Below are 24,046 nucleotides of genomic sequence, written 5' to 3'. Positions count from 1 at the left end.
GAAGAATTTTTCCACAGAAAGGATTGATTAGATATTGGAATGGGCTGTCCAGGGAGGTGGTGGAGTCACCGCCTCTGACGGTGTTCAAGGGAAGACTGGACACAGCACTCGGTGCTCTGCTCTAGGTAACACAGCAGTGTTCCGTGCTAGGCTGGACTCGGTGATCTCAGAGCTGCTTTTCACCTGATTGTGTGATTAAACATCAGCCTGTCACACCAAGTGAGTTTCCAGGGAAATAAAGTTACTGGTGCCATCATTGGAGTCCAGGCACAGGAAAGAAGCCACTTCCCAAACTGCTCCGGTGCTTAATTGTGAGAGCACTTCAGTCCGAGCGAGGGGAAATGAAAGCTAACGCCAAATGCTCGTTTCACTTTACAATATTCGAGTGGCTCCGGCAACTCGCAGAGCGCGAACCTCGGCTGGAACTGAGGTTATCACAGGGGCGCGGGGCCTGTGCCCGCTGCCCGTGCCCTGGCAGTGCCCCTGTCCGTGCCCGTGTCCCGGTGCCCGCGGCCCAGGCGCGGCCATTGGCAGAGGCCCTGCTGTGAGGGCGCGGGGCCCGCCGGGAGCTGTAGGCGCGGCCGGACTGCGGCTCCCGGCGCCCCCCGCGCCGGGCGGGGGCAGCGCTGCGGCAGCGGCGGGGCGGGCGCGGAGCCGCCCCGGCCCCTTTGTGTGCGCGGCCGCGGCTCCGGCGCCGCCGCCATCTTGTGCTGGCCGGGCCCGTGTCCGTCGGGGCTCCGCGGGGCAGCGCCGGGGCCGCGCTCCTGCACGGAGCGGCCGAGCGGAGCCTCCCCGCGCTCCCCCGCCCGGGGCCCGTCCCGCGGCTGCCGCTCGGCTCCCTCCGTTCGGCGCCTCGCGAGCGGAGCGCGGCCGCCCCGCCCCGTCCCCCCGCCCCAGCCCGAGCGCCGATGCCGCCGCTGGAGCGGCCCCTGCCCGGGCCGCGGGCGTAGCGGCGGGCGCGGCCAGCGCCGCTCCCCGGGAGGCGGGCGCCCGGCGGGCGAGGAGCATCAGGAGAGCGAGGCCCGGCCCCGCGGAGCCGCCGCCGCCGCTGCCCGCCCCATCAGGCGAGCGGCAGGAGACCCGCCCCGGCCGGCAGCGAGCCGGGCCGCCGCCGCAGCGCCATGAAGATCAAGGATGCCAAGAAGCCGTGTAAGGCCGGGCCGGGGGAGGGGGCGCGGGGCCGCGCGGCGGGCGGTGCCCATCCATGGAGCCGGGAGATGCCCGCAGAGACGCGAATCGCTCCTGTGCGTCCCTCTGAGCGAGGTGTCGGGGTTCAGGTGATCCTCACTGCTGGCGTCGGAAGGACTAGAATAGAAAGTGATATAATCAGTTTCTTGGGGATGGGTGCTCTTTTTGATTAGCCACTTAACCGCTGTGCTGAGCGTCTGCGCAGGTGGCTGGAGATGCTACAGTTTTGGTTTTTTATTCAATTTTAATTATTTTTGGACTATTTACTAACATTTGGATATAACTCTTTTACTAAAATTCTGAATTCTCCCCTTTTATAATCACAGCTGTAATAATATTTCTTGCTATGTGTTGTTCTGGAGTGCCATGTTTGTTTTGGAGGGTGTAAACGTGATTCAGACTCAGGTGAATATAAACAAAACGTTTTAAGATTACAGCTGCTTCTTGAAAAGAGAGATTTGGGTTGAATATGGTCAATCTATATGCAGTTGATGTGCTCTCAGTGTAACAAGTGCACAGCTGTGCAAGGCAACACACCTGTCAAGCTCATACAGGTGTGCCTTAGCTGAAAGGGATGCAGGTTTTGATCCACTGAGTTCAGCATCTTTTTCTTTGCCATCATACTGAAGGATTTACTTTCAGGATGAGTTACTGGATAGAAAATGCCTAGTCCCAAATTTCTAGGCCTCGTGTGGTTCATACAGCGTGACTGGCTAATGAACAGCATACAACCAAGACAGGATATTGGAAGTTGGTGTCTTAAATTTATTTTTCGAGCAGCCCAAGAAGAAGAAAATCACCAAACACGTATTTAACACAGGAAGTATTAGCATAGCTCTAGAAATAACTATAAAGGCTTTGAAAGTAGGTTGTTTCCTGTGGTCTGGTGGGGAAACCCTATATAGGTATCTTGTAGCGCACAAGTAACCATCACCTCTTGTTAGTGCCACAGTGTTAGTCTGTGGAAATTGCTGAATTGACTGTAATGATGTTTATGAAGAGTCAAGTTCAGGCAGCATTGTTTTCCCCTGGTATAATATTAAGAAATTTCATCAAGACAGCAGTAGCTGGCTGTAAAATGTTATAGTGGTTTGGGAATTGGAATGGGGAGACTAGGGCTGCTCCTGCTGTAGAAACCTGCTAATTTCAGGACTGTCTCTGCTGGACTTCAAAGCCTTTGTTTCTTGTAGTGGTGGATTTAAGCCTCACTGTTAAATAACAGTGCAAATGTTACCAAGAAGTTTTAACTGCTCAAATATGCTGCAGTTGTAGTTACACTCTTCCAGGTCTTGAATTTGAACTTTGATGTTGGTTTCATGATGGGAATATGGGAATTAGAAACAGTTGGAACTGCACAAGCAGGAGGGGCAGGATACAGTGTCAAACTACGTTGTTTATTTCTTCTTGACTCTTGAACACACTTAGGAGCTGGTGGCTTTTTAAAAGATAATAGCACAGAGTTTCTTAGGCAGTGAACTTTAGACTCAGTCTACAGATTTCTGCCCATGGTTAGTCACACTTAGAGAGCAGCTGAATGTTTGAAGAGGACCAGGTCCACAGAAGCACTGAAGGTGGAAATTGATGTTCAGGGGTCTCTGGTACCCAAATACTGCTGTCAGTTTGGCTTAAATTCTCACATGGACGTGAAAGCTGAGTTGGGCTCACAATAATACTTGCAGACTGTTTACAGATCATTTGGCTAAAACCCTTGTAGACACTTTTCAAAACAATTGTTGAGTGTTACATTCCTCAGAGCAAGTGAGTACCTGATCATCTGTGATGGAGCCAGATGTGGTCCTGGGGAAAATGGATAATTGTTACTTAACTTTAGAACCTGCAGAGTAGAATTGAGCAGATTGCTTTAATCTACCTGTACTTTTGTCTGTGATGTTTAGCATCAGGAAGGAAGGGCTGATTGCAGTGGTTGGCATGAGAGAGGTGAGAGTAAAATGGAAACACCAAACCAGTTCAGAGCTCCTGGTGTGGGTACCCTGCCTAGACCTTCTTGTGTGGTCCTCCCTTCCAGATCTTCACCTGACCAGTGCTGTCACTAATTTGATGGAGTAAAAACTGTGAGAAACACAGCAGAATTGATGGAACACAGCTTCTGAGACTGGCTTTCTTGAAAGAGGCTAGTAAAGGGCCAGTTAAATCTCATCTGCTGATGATGAGAGGAGTCAAGCATTTTAAAGGAAGATAAGAAAAATTCAAATCAGGAAAACCTTGTACTAAGTCAGTGTAGCAGTGAGAGCTGGAGAGGTTTTGGAGTCTCCATTCTTGGAGGATTCTTGAAAAACTTCTGAGGGCTCAGAGTGTTGACTGGACAAAGCTGTGGCTGACCTCGTCTGGTTGTTGGCAGTTTTCCTGCTGGTGTAAGAGAGGTCAGAGCAGATGACCTCCAGAGGAACCTTCCAAGCAGCAATTGCGTGATAGCTCTTCTGAGGAAATGCCCATGGGGAAGAAGGGCTGGCAGTTTTCAAGGAGATTTCCAAAGGTTATTTGTGGGTTGGGATGATAAATGTGAGAGCAGCAAGTGTTGCAGAGCTGCTGCTGTGTGGGATCTGCCCGAAGCGAAGGGAGCAGGAGCTCATTGAGAGCTGTGCGTGTTGGCGGGGGCAGGCGGAGCGCGGTGCCAGCGTGCTGTGCTCTCCAGGGGAGCTGGAGCCCTTCCTTCCCTGGCTCTGCCGGAAAGGCAGACACTTCAGTACTTGATACACTCGGTGTGTGTTACTTTTTGTAGTCTGTTCCTTTGGATTGTTTGTTGAAAAGAGTTTGCCTCTATTTCCCTTGAGGTGAATTGAGACACGCTAACATAGGAATGTACATTGCAGAGATTTGCAAAATCCTTCATCAGTATAAAGGAAAGATGAAAATTTCAAGTTTATTTTCTCCTGTGTGCTTCTATGGACACATGTAATCATTGTGGACACGTGGGGGATTAGTGTAGTAAAATTGATGAAAAATCCATTTGGATTGATGGAGAATCCTCTATAAATAGATGGATTTTTTTCCCCATAGAATTTGCTGCATATTTTTTTAGTATCCTGGCATTTTCTTATTGGTCCTTGAAAGCTGATGATTAGCCCATAGCAGATGTTAGAGGCTCTCACTTGATTGCAGTTGAAAAATGTATTTCTAATAATGAATTAATACTGCCAGGAACAGTGTATACTAAAAGTGTTATACACAGTGCATCTTTAAGTGTTAAATTATGCCTCTGCATTCTTTATCTCACCATAATAACACCTATCCCCAAAGAGATGGCTGCTGAAATGTCAACAAAATTACCAGAATGAGCAAGGAAGGAGAGGCTGAAAGCAGCGATATTTTGTGTTGTGTTAAGCTTTGTGTGGTACCCACTTGTAGAAGATAGAGCCCATGAAGAGCAGTTACAGTAATTGCCCGTTAGCACCTGTCCTCCCACCGCGAACGGGGCTCTCTGCAGCATGATCAGAGCTGGCTGAGTGGGAGTTTGCAGAGCGTGATGGAGTTTTCCCACAAGGAAAATGGGAGGATGTGCCAGGGTGTGTCAGATACATTTAATTTGCATGTTAATTCTATCCAGCCCAAATGTGTTTTGAGCTGGACTTGGGATATTTGAACCAAAAGCCTGTTACACAGCTTGTTGAGGAGAGAAAGTCTCCAGTGTCTCAAGGACTAAGGACACTTAAGTGCAGTTTTGCTCTGTAGAGGCTCATAGGCCATGTAGACTGGTGTTCATGGGCACAGCCAAGGCATTTTGCTGTCCAGCCCTCAGGTTAATTTAATTTAATTTAACAGTTCAGCAAGCTTTGGTGTGTTTTCTCTTAACTTGTCTCATAGCTCGCATTCGCTGCCTTAGCCCCCCAGCTGATTTAGCTGTTAAAATTTGCCATCAGGTTGTACTTTGCTGCTTGCTGATTTAGGGAAATGCTGTAAGTACAAGAATGGATGCACATAAGAAAATGTATTTGGAGAAACTGCAAAATGCATTTAGTTTATGTGTTTATAAACACTAACTGTGTAATGGTTCCGTAGAACTTTTAAATAGTTGTTTGCCTTGTCGGTATTCAGATAAGAATGGGATCAAGGTTAGTTTTAGTACTAAAGGCTACGTACTAGGCTGAATTAGATAAGTTTTGAGCATCAGAACTGATGATACTGCTTAGTTGCATAAAGAACTGTTGCAGTGCTGGCAGAAGTAAGTTTAAGTTTTTGTGGATTTCATGATCATTTTCCTTTGCTGTACTTTAAGGCTGTATAACATCATGAACCTTGGCACCCTTTGGCAGCTGTTCCCCAAGCTGTGTTTGTACTTGGAGTGCAACAGTTTTATTTCTTAATAATGCATAAGCTTTCTTACGGAGATGACACAAGATGTGGTAGGCTGTTCTTTGCTGTCACTGACAGCTGTGAATTTTTTTTTCCCCTGTGGTGCCAAGCTCCCAGCTAGAATTAGGAGTTAGCTGCTCTTCTTTGATGGTTGGTTCTTGTTAAATTTATACAGGATTGACCCAGAGTGTTACTTTATCTTACTGGGAAAATGAAGTATTTCAAAGGTGTTTGTGTTTCAAATATGTCATTTACATTCATAGGAAAGAGGTTGACAGGAATCTGTTTCTCAGTTTTTAAAAGCAAAATACAACTGGAACATTAAACTGAGGAATCTTCAGCGTGACTGAATAAGGGAGGTGTAGTTAAGTTTTTGAGTGTGTACTTCCTGCAGCTTTGGATCCAGAATGGGTGTACAAATCAGAATACAAGTGTATGGCCTGGGTAAAGCTTCAGAGGTCCCCTGAAGAACCCATGGAAAAGGAAAACACTTCAGCCTTTGTGCTTGCATGGGCACAAACAAGACATGTACTGTAATTATTTCATTTGGCATATAAAGACCTTATATGATAAGATATAAGTAACCTTAAGACTGCTGCCAGTGACTGTGTACAGCACGAACTTGAGAAGTGCAGACACAAGAGAATGAGGCTTCCCTGTGCTATCTCTAAAGATGATTAAGGTTTAAATAACAAGCAGCAGCCACCCCAGCATGGGTTTTCTTACTCAGCACAACTGCTCCATCATTACATGACCACAGCACTCTTCCCTTGCGGGAAGTACTTTTCTAATTGCAGGAAGCAGCTCTAGGGAATCCTTTTAAAGATCATGGGTTTTTTTTAATTCTGAGCAGGTTGCCCCTCAGAGCTGTCTTCCCAGCATGTACTGAGCAATCTGTTGCTTTATTGCAAGGGCTTCTGGTTGCTGTGTCTAGGTAGGGACCACAGTGGCTCCTGGCAGAGCTGGGGAGTGAAAGCAAATCTGGATTTGTAATTAAGGAGGTTGTGTGTTATGGTATTCCACTTGGTGTCCTGAAGATAGTTAAATTTGGTGTAAAGTATCACATTAAACACCATATGGGTTTTGACTTCCCAGTTAGTGTTGTGCTTCGTGTATCTGCCTCTTCTTGGATAGTATAGATCTGTATTTTGTGTATTCTTAAGTGGAGCCTGGCCTGACTTCCTAAAAGCAAAATGAAAGAATTTTATGTAGTTTATGCAAGGCAGTTTGGCTTGTTAAATAAAAAGCTAGATTCTTACTTTTCCTTCTTTCAAACGGTTACTGACCACTGCAGAGAGGAGGTGAACTTTGAAACTTTGGGCCCTGGATTTGTTGTGTGAATAGCAGTTAAATTCTCAGCAAGGAATTTCTCTGAACTGTGCATCACTTTTTGTGGAATATTCCTGGGAGTAACAGTCAAGAGGAAATGCTAAAAAAATCTTTTAATTATCTAATCCCCACAGAGCTGTGGAAAAAAGTCCAGCTTTAGTGCAGGGGAATTGACTCTCCTTATGGATTGAAGCTGTGGAATGATAGTTACAGTTGTGCAAGTCTACAAACCTAGCATCTGCAGACCTGTAAGCTTGAAAAAAAAGGCTGTGTAATTGGCATTGGCCTCATCCAGACATGCTTCTGTAACTGTGACTGCTGAAAGGATCTAGCTGATGTCTGGGGATATTTTTTCTAAAGGTTTTGCTGCTGCCATTCTGTTCTTAAATCTCTCAGAGAAGCCAGACCCACAAATACAAGTATCAAAATACCTTTTGTAGAGTCATTTATGTATCCCTGCATCCAGATATAATGGATCCTAAGCCAAGATCTACCCTAAGCAAACCTGCAGCAGCAAGAGGAAGGTTCATGAGGTTTCCATATTGTGTCCATGTACAGTTACATTCAAATTCAGTAGAATCAGTGTATTTCTGTTATTTAAGGACAGCTCAGGCATAGATAAATCTTGTATCCTTGCAGTCCCAACTGAATTTGTGTGTATGTAGATCCCCTTCTGTGTTTGGAAAACAAAATGGCTTTCATTCTCCTGGCTGCACCTGTAATAAAATCCATAGAAATCAATCAAGAGTGGCTTGCATGCACAGGAACCCTTGTGTAACACGTGTAACACCTTCTTGCTGCTGTAAATACTAAGTTAACAGTACGTGGGCCCAGTTGCTTGTCAGAACTCCTCCACCTTGCAAATGAAACTTGAGCAATGTATTGCCAGCCAAATCTTCACAAATTTTCAGCAGAAAAATGTAAAACTTCCTAGGGTTTGTCACAGGTGAAAGCTGACCTATTTCTTCAGTTTCAAAGTCTGTAAATGGCTGTTAAGATCATTCAGTTAACCCAGAAAACTGATCTTGTACAGCATGATCCCATTTTTCAGCGTAAAATGTGTTCTCATTTAAATTATGGAATAAATGTACAGTTCAGCTGTTCTTGTTTTTACTTGGTGTACAAGATCCTTAAACCTTAAGACTTAGGGAGGCGTGACTAATGCTGTATTTGCAAAAGCTTTTTGGATCATTTAACATGGGATGGAGGGGATCTTCTGACAAACAGGCATGACTTGCACCAAATCATCCTTCAACTCATCACATGAACTTCCAGCTCTTCCCCCCTCTTTCCTGTTTTGAAGGACAAGATCTCAGTTAGATCTTGTCTTAGTTAGGACAAGATCTCCAACCCCAGGTAGTGCTTGGGTTGGGGTGTCCTAGTTAAATTCTGCATGCCTTGGATTGACTCCTCCAGGTACTTTGAGTGAATCAACTGCCCTTCTTCAGTTTTGTTATTGTGACACCATTCATGGCAAGGGGGTGAAACTTGGTGAGGGTTAATAAATCCTCAGCTAATTGTGGTCAAACAGTAAGATGTCAGATTTTCTTATGTCCAGAGTCTCCAGATGAAGAAGGCTGGCATGCAGTCACAAACTCAATTCATGTGTATTTTTATGCTTAGTCTTACACTTAGCCCTCAGTTTTATGGAAAAGATACCAAATTTGTAGAACGTAATTTCCACTTCAAACTACGTTTTTTTCACAGAATTTACCTTTGAATTTAAATTTAGTTTATCAAGGTAAGATAACCAACAATTTTTTTTTCCATTAATGTCTGACAATATTCTCTTGATGCCCATTTCTCAAAGTTCAGGTATCATTGGAGTTTCTTTTCTTCTTAACTTTAGCACTCTAAATAAATTGACACACAGCCAGCCTTGCCTAAATACATTATAATAATTTCGTAGGTCATTCTTCTCAAGCATAGATCCCACTGGTAATGTAAATACAGTGTAATTGCATCTTGCTCATGATAAGCATATTAATATATTTTTCTGATTTTGTTCCTGAGTTTCATGCTTCTGTAAGATATAAATTACATCTGAAGAGATAAATTGGACCTCTAAAAAAGAAAAAGAGGAGGCAAAACCAAGCAAGTTACAGTGCCAATTAGGAAATAGAATATGAGCTTCCCAGCTGGATATCCAGGATCTTTTTTGAACTGTTTCTGGGAAATGACAGTGGGAAAGCTCTCAGTTGAAGATGTTGGCTTTGCTGTAGGGTTTTTAACTATCTTTTTCACTGCTCTTAGTTAGGAATATTTACTGATACAGCCATGTTCAAACTTTGGTCATGCATGCCATAGACAAAATCCCTTTTAGGAGCTGCAGTCATCCCACATAAGGGACAAAGGCAAAGCACTTGTGGTTTAGTGCTGTTAATTTGTAGTCCAGAAATTCCCCCTTCCTAGCCCAGGTACCAAAAAAAACCAAAAAAAAGAAACCAGAAAATGGAACCTAAATATTAATTTTCTCTTTGCTTGCACTTTTTAATAGGACATTTTGTCATCCTTTTGACTTCAAGAGCTAGAAATTGGGTATCTTAACTGTGTCAAGTTTTAAAGTGCATGCAAATAAATTTTCTCTCAACAACCACATTATGTGAGGGACTGTTAGAGGAGGAGTACCTGGGCTGCCCCTGTGGTCAGCTGTAATGTGTAATCTGCTTTCTTCAGGTGTGCATTGCACCCTTTGTACTGAACTATGTCAGAGCTGTTATTTTAGAAGTGAAGGTTATTTTAATCCTTTTTTCTCAATAAGAAAAAGTGGTTGAATTTTGTTTATGAGTTGGTCTGAAAGATAGAGTATGGTTTGGGGAGTTTTTAGTTGAGCTTTCTGAGCACCTTATAGCATTTAAATGTGTAGAGTTGCTCATTTTTCCATTTTTATGTGAGGCCAGAGAGACTTTTAAGGTCAGGTAATTGAAATGAGTGGTAGTTCTTTTTTCCTGTGAGGAAAAAAGTTCTTTTTCCTGTTCCTTTTTCCTTTGTTGTTCATGTCTGTCTGGTTGAAAAGTACAGCCTGGGTCAGTCTTAAACTCCATGTGTGGCTTTTGCTCTTCCACAAACCTAATGGCTCATTCTTGTCTCTTCACAGCTTTCCCATGGTTTGGCATGGACATTGGGGGAACATTGGTCAAACTGGCCTATTTTGAACCTATTGACATCACTGCAGAGGAGGAGCAGGAGGAGGTGGAAAGCCTGAAGAGCATCCGCAAATACCTGACTTCCAACGTGGCCTACGGATCCACTGGCATTCGGGATGTCCACCTGGAGCTGAAGGACTTAACCATTTTTGCTCGAAGAGGAAACTTGCACTTTATTCGGTTCCCAACTCATGATTTGCCTACCTTCATCCAAATGGGAAGAAACAAAAACTTCTCAACACTACACACGGTGCTCTGTGCCACCGGCGGTGGCGCCTACAAGTTTGAGGAAGATTTTCGCACAGTAGGTAGCCTGCCCTGCCTCTGCCTGAAGCTGATGGGTTAAAATAACCTGTAGTTTGAAAATAACTTGTTAAAATAATCTGTGGTTTGAAAAACTGGAGAGCTCTAATGTATTTTAGTACTGATTTTGGTATGGTGAGGAGTTACAGCCTTCCTGGAATCCATAGCACCAGTTAGTTGTCTTTGTGCTTTATGAGAGAACAGCAGCTTAAATATCACATGCAGAGCTGGAGAGAGCCTTAAGCCCTGCAGAATTTCTGACCTGTGGTTTTCCTGTGATCCTTGGAGTGTTGATGAAGTTGCAAGGATAGTTAGTACAATGTCATTGAGCTTTTTATATGCTGATAGCTTAGGAATTACTGTTTTGACTTGTAAGATGGGGGAGGAACCCAACAAACCTTGAACAGATTTTCAGATATGAGTTCCACCAAGATGACACTCAGTGGGGCCTCTAGGGTATTTGATGACCTTTTCATTGATTTAAATTGATGAAAAATGTTAATTTTTCAATGGAGTAATGTCTTAGAATTCAGAAGTGATCTTTGAGCTTACTGAAGCAGATACTTATACTGCGTCTCCCTTCTTGATTCAGGTCTGAGATCTGGATTTACATTCAGATTAATTTGCTAGTTTAAGTTTATGCATTCAAAATTCAGGTCTGAATTCTTTGTTGGCTTTATAGTGGCATTGAAATTCCTGAATTAGTCACATGAGATAGCTTCTTAAAGTTGGGCAGTACAAATATTGTCATAAATTTGTAGCTCATTTGTGCAATGTTAGAACATGTTGCCACAGTCTTTTTTTCTTTCTTAACACAGATTGGAAACCTCCAGCTGCACAAACTGGATGAGCTTGACTGCCTTGTCAAAGGCTTATTGTACATAGACTCTGTCAGCTTCAATGGCCAGGCAGAGTGCTATTATTTTGAAAATGCCTCAGATCCCGAGAGATGCCAAAAGATGCCTTTTAACCTGGATGATCCATACCCCTTGCTGGTTGTTAACATTGGTTCAGGAGTCAGTATTTTATCAGTCCATTCCAAAGACAACTATAAAAGAGTAACTGGAACAAGGTAATTTAAAAATCTACATTGGGGTTGTTACTCTCTGGGGCAATGAAACAGGGATATTTCTTGTGAGGAAATGCTGTTTGAAAGCAATGGTGTTCTCTGTCCTTAGTCTAGGTGGAGGGACCTTCCTTGGGTTATGCAGTTTGCTGACAGGCTGTGAAAGTTTTGAAGAAGCCCTGGAAATGGCATCCAAAGGAGACAGCACACATGCTGACAAGCTGGTTCGGGATATTTATGGAGGAGACTATGAAAGATTTGGTTTACCAGGATGGGCTGTGGCATCCAGGTAAGCAGGAGTCTCTTTGTGGATTATTCTCTTGGTTTGTGGAGCTTCAAAAACAAGGCTTCAACTATTCATGCAGAAAGAACTGCTTTTCTGCATGGTTTTATTGTAGTTCAGTTACATTTCTATCCTAAAAGTGGGTATCCTCAGCTTTCCTGCTGGTTTAAAGCCATGTGCAAGTGCAGGTGCCTGCTAGGTCAATATTGAAGAAACCTCCTGAGGTATTTCATGCACAGCTTTGTGTGAGTCAGAGGGAACACGAGGTGACAGCAGGAACAGAGTGCAGAGGTGGTGTGCTGTAACCCAGCAGGCATTTGAACACCTCACAGCCACTCAGGCACTCCCAGTGAGATGGGGGAGAGAACTGGGAGGAGAAAAATAAAACTGGTGTGTTAGATAAAGAGTGTTTAACAGGACAGAAATGGAACAGAACAGAATGGTCTCCTCCCCACTCTTTGTGCACCCCCATTGTGCTCACTGGTGGGGTGCAGTGAGGAGCAGAAAAGGCCTTGACTGCTCAGCAATAACAAAAACATCCCTCTGTTATCAACAGTTTCCAGCACAAATCCAAAACACAGCTCCATGGTAGCTACAATGAGAGAATTAACTATCCCAGCTAAAACCAGCATACAGCTACTAGGAAGAAAATTAATTTTGTCCCAGTCAAAATCAGTACAAGAGAGGGGGGGAAAGTGCCAAATTCTTTTTATATTACCTAGAGTCTTTTAGTAGAGCCATTGTCTAGAGGGAAGGTGAGTGGGAGATGGCTTTTATGTTGCTCTTACAGTGGAGCAATTCCTAATTTTTTTTGGGAAATGTGGTTGTCACTACAGACACCTGATGTAATGTTTTAAGTACTTTTCTCACTGAAGAGGGCTGTTGAACACAAACAGTTTGCACCATGTCATTGTCATCAACAGAGGACTTCTGTCACAGCTGCACACATTATTTCCATTGGGGAGTATCATCAATGATATTACAGCTTCACTACCCTTACAAAAGATAAGAAAAATAAACTCTGCAAGCAAAACTAATATTTACATAAGTGTTCATTAAATCTTTGCTGTTACTCCATAGGGAATCATAATTCATGGCAACTTAATTGTTCTCCCTCTGCAGCCACCTGAGTCCAAGCCTCTTGAGAGCCCATGTGCTGAGAGGTTTTAATATGTGTGAACTTTACACTTCAGTCAATAACATTTTACCTTGCTTTATGTTGGTACTTTCTGTTCTCATTTGCTTTTTAAGATCCTTAAGAGCTTTAATGGCTTTTTGAGCTCTACAATAATCAGGATTCTTGCTCTCCAAACTGGCTCAGAGTCCTTGGTGGTTAAATATCACATGTAGCTATGGATTCTTGTCTTTTGTGCTGTGCGTGGCAAGGGAAGTGGCCTGATCCAGAACTCTTCATTTCTGCAACCTAAATTGCATTCTATCACTTCATTTTGTTTCAGAGGGTTGTGTTCCATCATAAAATGGTTTAATTAATGGAAGAAGACCTCTGAAATAAAATTAACAGTGACAATAGATAGGTTTTTTTTGTGAGGAAGCAAGCATGAGAAGTGGAAGATTTACCAATCAAGCAGTGACTTAATTTACAGTGACTAAATTTGCAGAGTCATCTTCTGTGAAGAATAAAATTGTTTTACTGTAGGTGGTTCTTCATGGAAGCCAACAATCTGAACAAAAATCATGTGCTGGGGGGCTGTTGTTGTAACACAATTGACTGTTTGTGAAGGAATAAATAAAGGTATAGGGTCAAATTGCTGTATTTAATACAGACACTAAAAGCAAGTTCCTCAAAGAGGAAACATGAGACATAGGTTTTGTTACAGCATAAAAAAAAAATCCATTTTGAAATTCTTTCAAATGCACATGAATCACTTTGTAACTCATGGCCATTTCTCCTATTCTAGTTTTGGGAATATGATCTACAAAGAGAAGAGGGAGTCTGTCAGTAAAGAGGATCTTGCCAGAGCCATACTGGTCACCATCACCAATAACATTGGCTCTATTGCCCGGATGTGTGCAGTGAATGAGGTAAAACCTGACCAGAAAATGATCCATCTACAGCTCTGTTACATGTCTTCACATGAAATGACTGCTGAAATGGTGTATTATTTTAAACCTTTCAATACATTCCCAAATGAAATGAGAAATGCATGTGGTAGCTTTGAGCTGGGCCTACAGTCACCCTGCTTTAGCAAGGGGACTTCAAGTCCTTTATCAGAACATCCCGTGCTTACCTGCAGGCTCGGGGCTCCATTCTTTACCAAAGCTCCTCACAAGGTTCCCTCCCCTTTGGCAAAGACATCCTTATCCCACTGCTCCAGAGACAGTCAAAATATTCTGAGGCAATTCCTAAGGCTTTAACCACAGAACAGCTGGGGGTGCAAAGGGCTCCTGGAGATGATGTAGTCCAGCTCCTTGCCAAGGCAGGGTCACCTAGGGAATGCATCCAGCCCTGAGACATGGACTGAGACAAACTCTGTGCTTGGAGGTTTCAAAATACATGACTTGAGCAACTGCAGCATGTAAGCTGCTGAAAGTCCTGCTTTAAGCAGTGCATAATGATGGCCTCCAGCAGTTTCTCCAAGCTGAAATTATCCTCTGATCAAAGCCTTGTTTCTAGATAAACATTATTTTTAATTTTTTCTAGCTCTTGAGACTTTAAAATTGCTTGACACCTCTCATCTTGCTGGTTGATACAGAGGTTTCCTGCCATCTTCTGTTTCTCAAAGTTCAAAAAAGAACCAGTATTGGTTCAGTATTAGTGTGGACAGCCAAGAAACTGTGAAAGAATACTGAATTTAGGCATAGAAGACATGAGAGTCTGAGCAGCAGGGATTCCTTCCTTCCTTTCTTCCTATTATCAACAAACTTGGGATAAAATGAGGTTTAGCAATAGCTTTCTTGGAGAAGACTGTGGGTAACTGAATTTAGAGTTCTACTTCAAATCTGTGCATGTGATTGTCTCAGAAGTACCAACAGCCCTGTTAGCTGCAGTAATCCTCCTTTTGTTTAGGAGCCAGATTAATTATATTTTCTGGTTTTAATATTGTAACTTCTCCCTCAGTTTCATTATCTTTCTCATGTCTGTCTTGGAAAAGGAAGGTAATTTTGTGAGTGTTAATTTTGGCTTTTTGCTTTATGGCAAAGCTTAATAACAAAAGAGTTAAAATGAAGATGAAATTGAATGTACATTCTACATGTCTTAGGCAAATTATGCAATTTATATTTAAGGGTGGGAGTAAATGAGGACAAATCAGAACTTGTAAACTGCACAAACTGCCTTTATTCCGAGTGGGTTTTGGTCTAATTCCAGCTATGTCACAGAACTACAAATCATAAGAAATAGCTAATGGGGATACATAAAGTAGTACCTTGAACTGATGTCTAAAGATGAAATAAATGTAATTATTTTGATTTCTTGCAGTAGAGCAGAATGATGTTTTTGTGTCTTAACTATGTGTCTACTTTTCTTCACTGGGAACTAATCAGGATGGTTAAAAAACAGTTGCACATGAGACATTTGACTGCAGGTTGAATTGTCATATTAGTTATTGTAATAACTTGGAAATGACCATTTATTTAATGCAATTAAGTGCTTTTTAAAGCACTGTGCTAAGGACTAACACAATTACATTTTCTTTGGCTTTTCCTCTCGGGTCATTAAACCGGGGTTTAATGTTTTCACTTAGTGCTGGATTTACTTCAGTTAATGGGGAATATGAAGTGATTTTCACTTTTTTACATTTGACTTGATTAAATTCACAGCTCCCTGGTAGTATTCAAGTGCTCCTAGTGTGATGCCAGGCTGAGGTACAGTGAGGGCTGGAGATAAAGGAACATCTGTCATGTCTTACTGCCTTCGGCTTCTTTACAGTGCTGCCTTGTTGCATATGGATCAAGCAGCATTGTACAGGGCTATGAAGGCATTGAGTCTTCTCTACCAAACACAAGTATCTTTCATTTCATTTCTTTCTTAGCTGGCTTCTTTCTTTGGTGTAATTGCTGAAAATGCTCACTTAATTTGAAACACAAATGCTACTTGTCTGTAAATTAAGTCCTTTAATTCTCGAGAGTTGCACCGTTTTTCTTTCTCCCCAAGTATGCCATGTTTTAAATTTTGGAACCATGTTTTAATTGTGGGTTGTTTAGTTTTTCTGTGGTTTTTTTCCTTGCTTGAGACAGTCTTCTCTTTCAAAGCTGTGTTAAACAGTGAAAAGACTTAATCCTTTGCTATTTTTTTTTTTTAGAAAATAAACAGAGTTGTGTTTGTTGGCAACTTTTTGCGTGTGAATACTTTGTCAATGAAGCTTCTTGCATATGCACTGGATTACTGGTCAAAAGGTCAGCTGAAGGCCTTGTTCCTAGAACATGAGGTATGCTGTGGCTCATTTATCTGTGTGTTCTGTTTCACCATAAATCAGAAATGCCTCTATTGAGTAGCTCTCATGTGTGATATCCTGAGGCACCAAGTGCTCAGTAAATATTAGAAATAACAGGAGGTTTGTCTTGCTGAATTGGTTCTCTGGGAACAGATTTCTGCCAGGGAAGTACTTCAGTCACTTTGGGGTTTCTCAGTTCATGCTGTGCATCTCTGGAGAGGGACAGCAAAATGTTAAACTCTGTGCTAAGGGTCAGCAGTCTTCCTTGGCTTTGGGTGGAAACAAGAGTAAGTATTGTGTTTCAAAGAGTGCAGAAATGTAAAGCTTGGCCCTCTGAAACACTTGCATTGTTCTCAGCTGAGCTTGAGCAATGTCTTGAGAGTCAAGACTGCTTTGACAAGGCCTGTTTTCATTCCACAACAGACCCCTCAGAGCTGTTGGAGTGATTTTATGCTTTGAGAATACCCTGCTTTTGGGCAGCTTCTGCTGTCTCAGTATGCAGTACTGAGAGCTTTGACCTGGTTTGGTTAAAATATGAGCAATCAGTATTAATTTCAGGTGCAACAGTTGCTGACTTAAAGCTTCTGGACAGTGGGTTGGGAATTTTTGTCCTCAGTTTCTTGGTCTGAAAATATTACAGCATTCCATCTATTCCCTTCAGATGATTTTCACAACTCTTTTCCTTTATTGTGTATCCCAAGACTGACAGTCTGTTCTGATGGGCACAGTAACAGTGGATGGTTCTTTGTTAGTTCTGCCCTCTTCAGATTTTTCTTGGGTAAATTTTAAACTCATATTTGTCAAGTGTATATTCCAAACACTTGAATACTTCTTAGTTATAGGGAGGGGGAAGATTTCAGTCCACAGGGGAAAAATAATTCAACATGAGAATGTGGTTCTTTGCATGCAGGTAGATAGACAGTCCAAAAGTGTGATGTGTGGATATAATTTGAGGAATTTTTCACTTTTGCTTTAGAAATAATGTTGCTATGGGTATTGAAGATGTTTAAGCAAGCAAAAGATGCAGCTTCTCTAGGAAGAAAAAGCCAAACCTGCTTTCCATGCTTTAGGAGTCACTGATACCTGTCCTAGTGATCCTGCAGCGTATGGTGAGGCAGGAAACCTCCTGAAGTCAAGCTAGATAAGAAGGATAAAATGTTTGTTTCACAAAGCCTTGAATAATTACTGTGAAATATTATACATTAAAAGTGTATCGTGTTCTTTTTGTACCACTGATCCATCAGATGATTGTTGTCAGTAAAATGTGATTACTGCAGAATTTAATACCCTACTTAAAGTTGATTTTTTTTTTTTACAGGGATACTTTGGAGCTGTTGGTGCTCTGCTTGGGCTGCCAAATTTCAGTTGAGATCCCAGATGTCACTACACTGAACTCTTTTCCACCTGAATGACACTTGTTTATGTCGATGGGAATCAAATCTGGGGAGGGGAGGAGAAAAAAGCTGATTTTCTGTAACTCTTCTAAGAAGTGATGAAGCTACTGAGTATTGCTGTTGTAAGGAACGGGGTTTCACTCTGCTGGGCATTGGCAAGTGAACTGTTTGTGGCTGTAATTTATGTTCTTTGGTACGTGTAGCCAGTAGTGAACTTCTAATATGCAATACATCCTCTGAAAACAACTTTCCAGAAATTCCAGAAGAAGGAATGCCAAACCCTTAAGTGCTCAGGATGCAAATATTGCAGGTTTAGCCCCAAGGCTTTAGGCCCATAAGTTTATATATAGAATTGATGACTAAAAAATTATTTTCATTAGTTATGCTGTTATTATGAGCACAAGATTTATGTGTTCTTACAGAAAACAAAAGACAGCCAGGTACTATTTACAAGATGAGGAAACTGTAGACAATTGCTTCCCACAGTAAACATAGTAATTATTTTATTTTTATGTGTAATATTAATGCTTTAATTTCCAGTGGGAAGAATAGAAACGCAGAAAATCAGCCAAAGCAGCAGATTAAGCAGTTGATATTTTGAAGGCTTTCTGAAGATACCTTAATTTATTGGAAGATTCAGCTGGTGTTTTGGGAAGACTCCTCTCTCTTTGTTTGGATTTGGAAACGAGTTCAGTGATTAAAGGAGGCAGGTTTTAGGGGAAGTTTTTTTTTTTGTTGTGGTGTTTTTTTGGTCTTTTTTTTTTTTTTTTTTGAGGACATGACTTCCAAAATGCCTTCTGGATTACTTTTTTTTTTTTTTTTGTCTCATAAGTTCTTCCATCATGAATCATCATTTGTAAAGGTACCCTAAAGCCTGAGAGAATTGAAGAAATCATTATAAAATAGACTAATTATGGGACCTCATAATTCTGATGCTTTGGCTTGTTTCTGTAGAGGTTTGGGAAAATTTTTGCCCCATCCTACTGATTTGAAGTTGTGATTTCCCTGTAATTTTGTAAGAGTTGATCAGAATTCAAGCAGATGTTGAAGTTGAAAGGTTACTTTTGGATTTGGAAGTTTGCTTTTGGAAGTTGAGGACAACATCAGAGTTTGTATTGCAGCAGCAAATGGACCAATATTTTAATGCACTTGCAATATGGAACCATTCATCAAATTGTGGCCTTGGGATAAAATCCATACTCTGGAACTGATTTTTGGGGTTTTCTGTAGACTTTTAAAATTTACAGTTATGATTATTACAATAACTTCAGTCCTGAAGCCAGGGCATGAGATCTTAAACTTACAGGACTATCATACAGTAAGTAGCTGTATGACTTTTTGTGGACTAAAGCTACCCAATTTTGTGATATTTTCCTGTTAAATTTATTTCCTGTAAGTGCATGAGGAGCAACCAGACCCAGACACATTCATATCTTGGGGTTTAAGGTTTTTAAAACTGATTGCTCAAGTATTCCACAGCATGGCTGTGTTGTATTTACAGATACATCCCCCTTGTGTTAGAAACCCCTGTGCTATTTTCACTCTTCTCTTTCTCAAAATTCAAAGCCCCAAACTAACATCATAGGGTTTTGCTTTTAAAATTTTCTGTGGTCCTTTCAGAGTACAGTACCTTAGAGTAGGCAACTCATTAAGTGCAATGCTAATCCCAAATGCAGTTCCATTTATTGTTGCTTTTCCTGGTACTTGTACTCCATTTGCATTGTGCTTGCTTTGATGTTTCACTATAGACATAAACAACTAAAAATTACACTCACGGTTCAGCTGATCTAATGCTAATCAGAGCACTTCAGAAAATAAGTGAATGCAGTTTTTCTAGAATGTCTTTATAAATGCTGTAAACTGTTCCTTTTGAGTTAGGATTGACTATCAAAAGTAACCTTTCTTTGGTTATAAAACTGTGTATAAACTTAATTTTCTGAATGTTCTGGCAGCCTGCTGAAAATTTTGCAAACTAACTGCATATTTTACTCACAAAGGGTGCTTTAGGAGACATACTACACTCCATTAGAAACAGTTCCTTTAGCCCATGTTTATTGCTACTTCAGTTGTGATACTCAGTCCTCTTGAAGCAGTAGTTAGAAGCTACTTGTATATTTAACCAAAAGCACATATAGAAGATGATTACTTAATACCCATAGTTCATTAAACCAATTGAAGTTGATGTGACCTAACATACATTTTTTAAGTAAGCTGTACAGAGTTACAAATAAAATAAGCAAATGGAGTAATTCTTGAATAGCTGTACTGTATAGAAACTACTGTGAGAATCAAAAAGTATGCCCTACCTCTGTTTTATTTCCCTTGAGCTTCTAAAAAAAATTGGCTTTCTGTTGCTAATTTTATCAGCACAATTGTTACTTCATTACAAGAGCAACCACAGCAGTTGTCAAGCCCTACTGTAAAGCCCAGGGGTCCTGTGTTTAAGCCACATCTTTGGGTTTCATCTCATTTTCTGTCAGCTCAGAACTTGTTACCAGAGTCTCCAAAGATTGACTCTACCACCAGGAGAAATGATAGGCATCACAAATAATTGCAAGATAAGCCTTAATGTCTTTTCTTCTAAATTCTCTTGTAAACAGGTTGAAAATGCTTGTTTCTTTTGTATGAGTCACTGAAGTAAGTTGCTTTTTCCTGCTAGTCTGTTTTTACTTTCACCCTTGCCATTTCTTTTCCTCAGAGCTAATTGGCTGAAGGAGCTTTAGGGTGAATTGTTTCAGTGTGATGTACTACAGTAGAGAAAATTTGGGGTTTTCTCAGGACTACTGTGGTCTTCTCAAGTGGAAACACTTTCTAGAGGAAAGTTCTGTGATAGTTCTTGAAAGTAAAAGTAAGATCCCTTTTGAATGTGTAATCATCTGCAGCTCAGTCAGCCATGTGAGTGCCTTTTGAGTTTTTCATATAATGCCAATTTTATGGTACTGGGACTTTATCCATGAGGTTTCCTACCCAATATTACTTACCAGAGAAATGGAACGTCATTTTATTGGCCATGGAGATGATCCCCTTAATGCAGTGTAGCAGGAGATACCAGGAAAAAATCATCAGGTTTCTGGCTTCCTATCCCTGTAGCCCTTAGTCTTGGGGTAAGGATTTTGCATTTCTTGGTCTTATCCCTCCAGCTTGGTCCTTTCAAGTATTATGCACAGTTTTATTGTATCATTATCTCCCTAAAAATCATGCAAGTTTATAATGAGATAAGTACTGTTTATTTCTGGGTAGAGAAGTTCAATCTTAGGTGAAGTTATTCCAAGCTATTACACATAACCACTTTGACCTTTCTAAGTCTTCTTGGGTAATTGCAGTTTGAATGAAAGGGGAACTCTTACAATACATCTTGAATATTTAACAGGCTGGAATTAAAACATCCTCAGTTTTCTTTACTGAACTGATCAGAGGTTTAAATACAAACAATTTTTCATTCTTTTTAGTAAAGTCTTGATATATTTAGGAGTTGAGAGAGAAGCTGCAGTGATGCACTTTGTGTCTTAGTTTGCTCAAGAGTTCCAAAGTGTGTTCAGGTGTCTGCCCTGCCTTTTGAAGATGTTTAACTCCCTCAAGCACTTGTGTGATTCTGCCAGCAGGTGCTCATAATTGAGAGTTCCAGGGTGGAAAGAGGAGAAACCACCCACATTGTCCCACTTGGCCTCAGCTGTACAGTCAAAAGCTCTGCCTTCACCTGATGGACCCTCTGCTCCCTCAGTGCTGCTGTGACATTCCTGCTTGCACTTGGGTTGGTATAGATGCAAGGTGCCTGTAAGGGCTGGAATACTCTTTGTCTCTACCCAGTACAGGTTTTCAGGAAACACCTGCTTCCAGATCCATTGAAATAACTTCTCATTTCTAAGTATTTCAAAATAGTTATGGGGTTTTAATGTTTGGAACTAATTAAAAGGTCTTTTATCTAGAGTAGTTCTCTGCTAGATGAAGATTAGATGGTGTCTTTCACATCAAGTCAGTAATTTTCATTAATGAATAAATTTGCAGTCAAGCTGTTTTAAAATATCACTTTGATTGTGGGCATTCTGGATACCACTGCAATCCTGAGGAAGTGACTTCAGAGCAGAGGTGAAGGTCAGTGTGGTTCTGTTGAGCTACTTCTGGTCAGTTCCAGTTAGAACAAGACTAATTCTTTCCCTTGTCACTTCTTTTTTTTCTTATCTACATCTCTTTATATAGGCTTAAAAACCATATAATATGTGACAGAGCTTTGCTGAGGTTAAAAAGTGACCAAACATCTGTGGGTCAGGTTGGAAGTGTTTGAGCAAGGCCTGTAGGTCCCAGGGCAGAGCTGGGGACACACAGTTTCTGTTTGGGTGTGGTAATTCTTTCACTTCCCATTAATGCACAGTCACAGCTGGTGGGTTTCACAATCACTGTGAATAAAATGAGAGAGAATTTAGTCCTCAGATATGACCATGGGAGATTAAAAAAATACAGTGTAGAAGAATAATTCCTGCTCAAAGTTCTTTAAAGTTTTACCAATGTATCCCAAAATACATCACCAGTATTTTGTCAACTGTGGTAAAATTAGTAATTCTCTAAGTTAACGAAAGTCTGTAAAGAAGCCTGTTTTATTAGTTTCATTTGCATCACACATGGAAAGCATATTAAGTATTCTTAAAAACACACTTTTGAAAACATCTCAGATGATGCTGTAATATGTCTGTAATTATTAATGTGCTAATGGAATATGTTTGAGCAATCTCAGTTTGCATAACTGAGTGTCAAATCCTGCTCACTCTGTAGTTACTTCAGTAAATCATTCTTTTAAACTAATGAGCAAGATTTGGCCTCAAGGTCTTCTGCCTGGGGAACACAGTAATGCTACTTTGCATATTCCTGCTGGTGCTAAATCATTTGTTGAAAATAAAGATTCTAAATAGAAATTGTAAATAAAATATTTATGGCCTGGTCCTTTTGACAGACTTAAATTTTATCATTTGCCAATACTTTTTGGCCTTATTTTTGAGTTTCCCTTTTGGGTTTGGTTTTTTTGACTGTGTGTGTTAATGTGGCAAGTCATTGGCAGGTGTGGCTTCCTGTGCTGCTTTATGTGAGGCCCGTGGCACATCAGGAGACAGATGGGTTTTCATAGCTGCATTTCCATGTTCATCTTGTTTTGTTTTGTTACTGTAGCTCTTTGCACAAATTTGTGTCAAGCAGAACACAATTGGCATTTGTTCTCTGCTAAAACTTCCAAGAATGTCAGCCACTACTGAAAGTGTTTAGGAAAGCTGTTGAAAAGTCAGAAATACCCATTTAAAGTATTATAAAATCTCAATGTGCTAATTAGTGTCACCTATAAAATGAACTGGAATATTGAGTGCTGGTTGCTAATCTTTGCTATAAATTGCTGACATTTCACAATTCATACTTCTGGCATCAGTTTAAGAAATAGTAAATTCAAGCTTTGGGAGGAGGTGTATTAGTTTCAGATTGTGCATTATGAAAGACTAGTGAATTAGTATTTTGAGACATGAAATTACAACAGCTAGAACATGAAAATTAATGTGTTTGTGTTAGGGTATAGAGGGCTTTAGATAACCTGCACTTTTACATTCTTGAGTTTTGGCATTTTACCAAACAAACATTTAATTTTCCATTTACTGTCTCATCATGTGCAGGCCTTGTAATCACTAGATGCTGTCTTCAAATATTTGTTTTAGTTAGCAAAGCAGAGAGGCAAATGTGTAACTTGTAAGCCCTGGTAGGATGGAAGTTCTCTGAAGAGCCATTTGGTTAAGTTGCCTTATTCTATTACATTGCACTCATGGTATGTCTCTGCTTTCCTGTTTACTGTTCAGACACTGAAGATGTGATGTAAAAATATGTGCTACAAATTTTTCATCATAAATTACTCATGAATACCTTTGTGTCACCTGTTAAACAGCTCTTGTAAATGATGCCTTTATGCCATCTGTAATACAGCTCTTGTAAATTGTTTAAATTATTTTTCTTTTTATAGATTCTCATTATTGAATGTACAGATTAGATCCCTTTAATATGTCACTGAGTAATTTGATTTGGGCCCAAATATGGACAATGCTGTAATTCATCCCATCAAAACTGTAAATAATTCTTTACTGCTTGTTTGCATGAGTGAAGTTTGGATTTCATTTGCTTTGTCATAAACCAACTCCTCTGTCATGGGCCTACTTTTTACAGTTTATTTTCCTGGTTTCATTGCCATTTGTTCTGTACGAATGTTGAAACAGTACTTTGTCTTTTCCTAATAAATAATTTGAGATTGTTCATGGCTGGCTTGCATTTGTGGGTTTTGTGGGAGGGATTTTTGGGTGTGTTCTTTTCTTTTGGCATTGTAAATTTCTGCAACATTTGATACTGGGGGTTGTGGCAGAATATCTGTGACTGCTGTGGTTTCATGTTCGTTTCTTCCTCTCATAAGCTGATAATTCTCAGCTTTTGGATTCAGGTGCCGTTTTCAGAAACACTGGATGTGCCTGGTTTGCAGTGTTGAAGAGTGAAATGTGCTCTGGAAGCATTCTAAGCTTTTCCCTTCCAAATCCACCTGGGAGCACCTGCTGCTCCCTGCACAGGCATGGGGAGCCCAGTGTCACGTTTTACTGAATAAAACCTTCATGTGCCAAGTG

General features: G+C 40.9%; 1 protein-coding gene across 2 annotated transcripts; it reads left to right on the top strand.

The window, feature by feature from the left end:
- Positions 1-982: 982 nt before the first annotated feature.
- PANK3 (pantothenate kinase 3) lies at positions 983-23,687 on the top strand. Of its 2 annotated transcripts, XM_064724663.1 has the most exons (7): positions 983-1,149; positions 9,926-10,278; positions 11,096-11,349; positions 11,456-11,632; positions 13,546-13,669; positions 15,889-16,014; positions 17,339-23,687. In XM_064724663.1, the coding sequence occupies exons 1-7, from the start codon at positions 1,122-1,124 to the stop codon at positions 17,387-17,389; spliced, it is 1,113 nt and encodes a 370-aa protein (XP_064580733.1). In that variant the 5' UTR covers positions 983-1,121; the 3' UTR covers positions 17,390-23,687. The 2 variants fall into 2 exon arrangements, with proteins under 2 accessions (XP_064580733.1, XP_064580732.1); XM_064724662.1 differs by lacking the exon at positions 983-1,149 and having other exon boundaries at positions 8,590-10,278.
- The last annotated feature ends 359 nt before the right edge of the window (positions 23,688-24,046 follow it).

Source organism: Zonotrichia leucophrys, chromosome 13, assembly GCF_028769735.1.
Source record: "Zonotrichia leucophrys gambelii isolate GWCS_2022_RI chromosome 13, RI_Zleu_2.0, whole genome shotgun sequence".
Classification (NCBI taxonomy): domain Eukaryota; kingdom Metazoa; phylum Chordata; class Aves; order Passeriformes; family Passerellidae; genus Zonotrichia; species Zonotrichia leucophrys.
The sequence above is the reverse complement of the archived record's forward strand: the minus strand, read 5'-3'. Positions and strand labels throughout refer to the sequence as shown.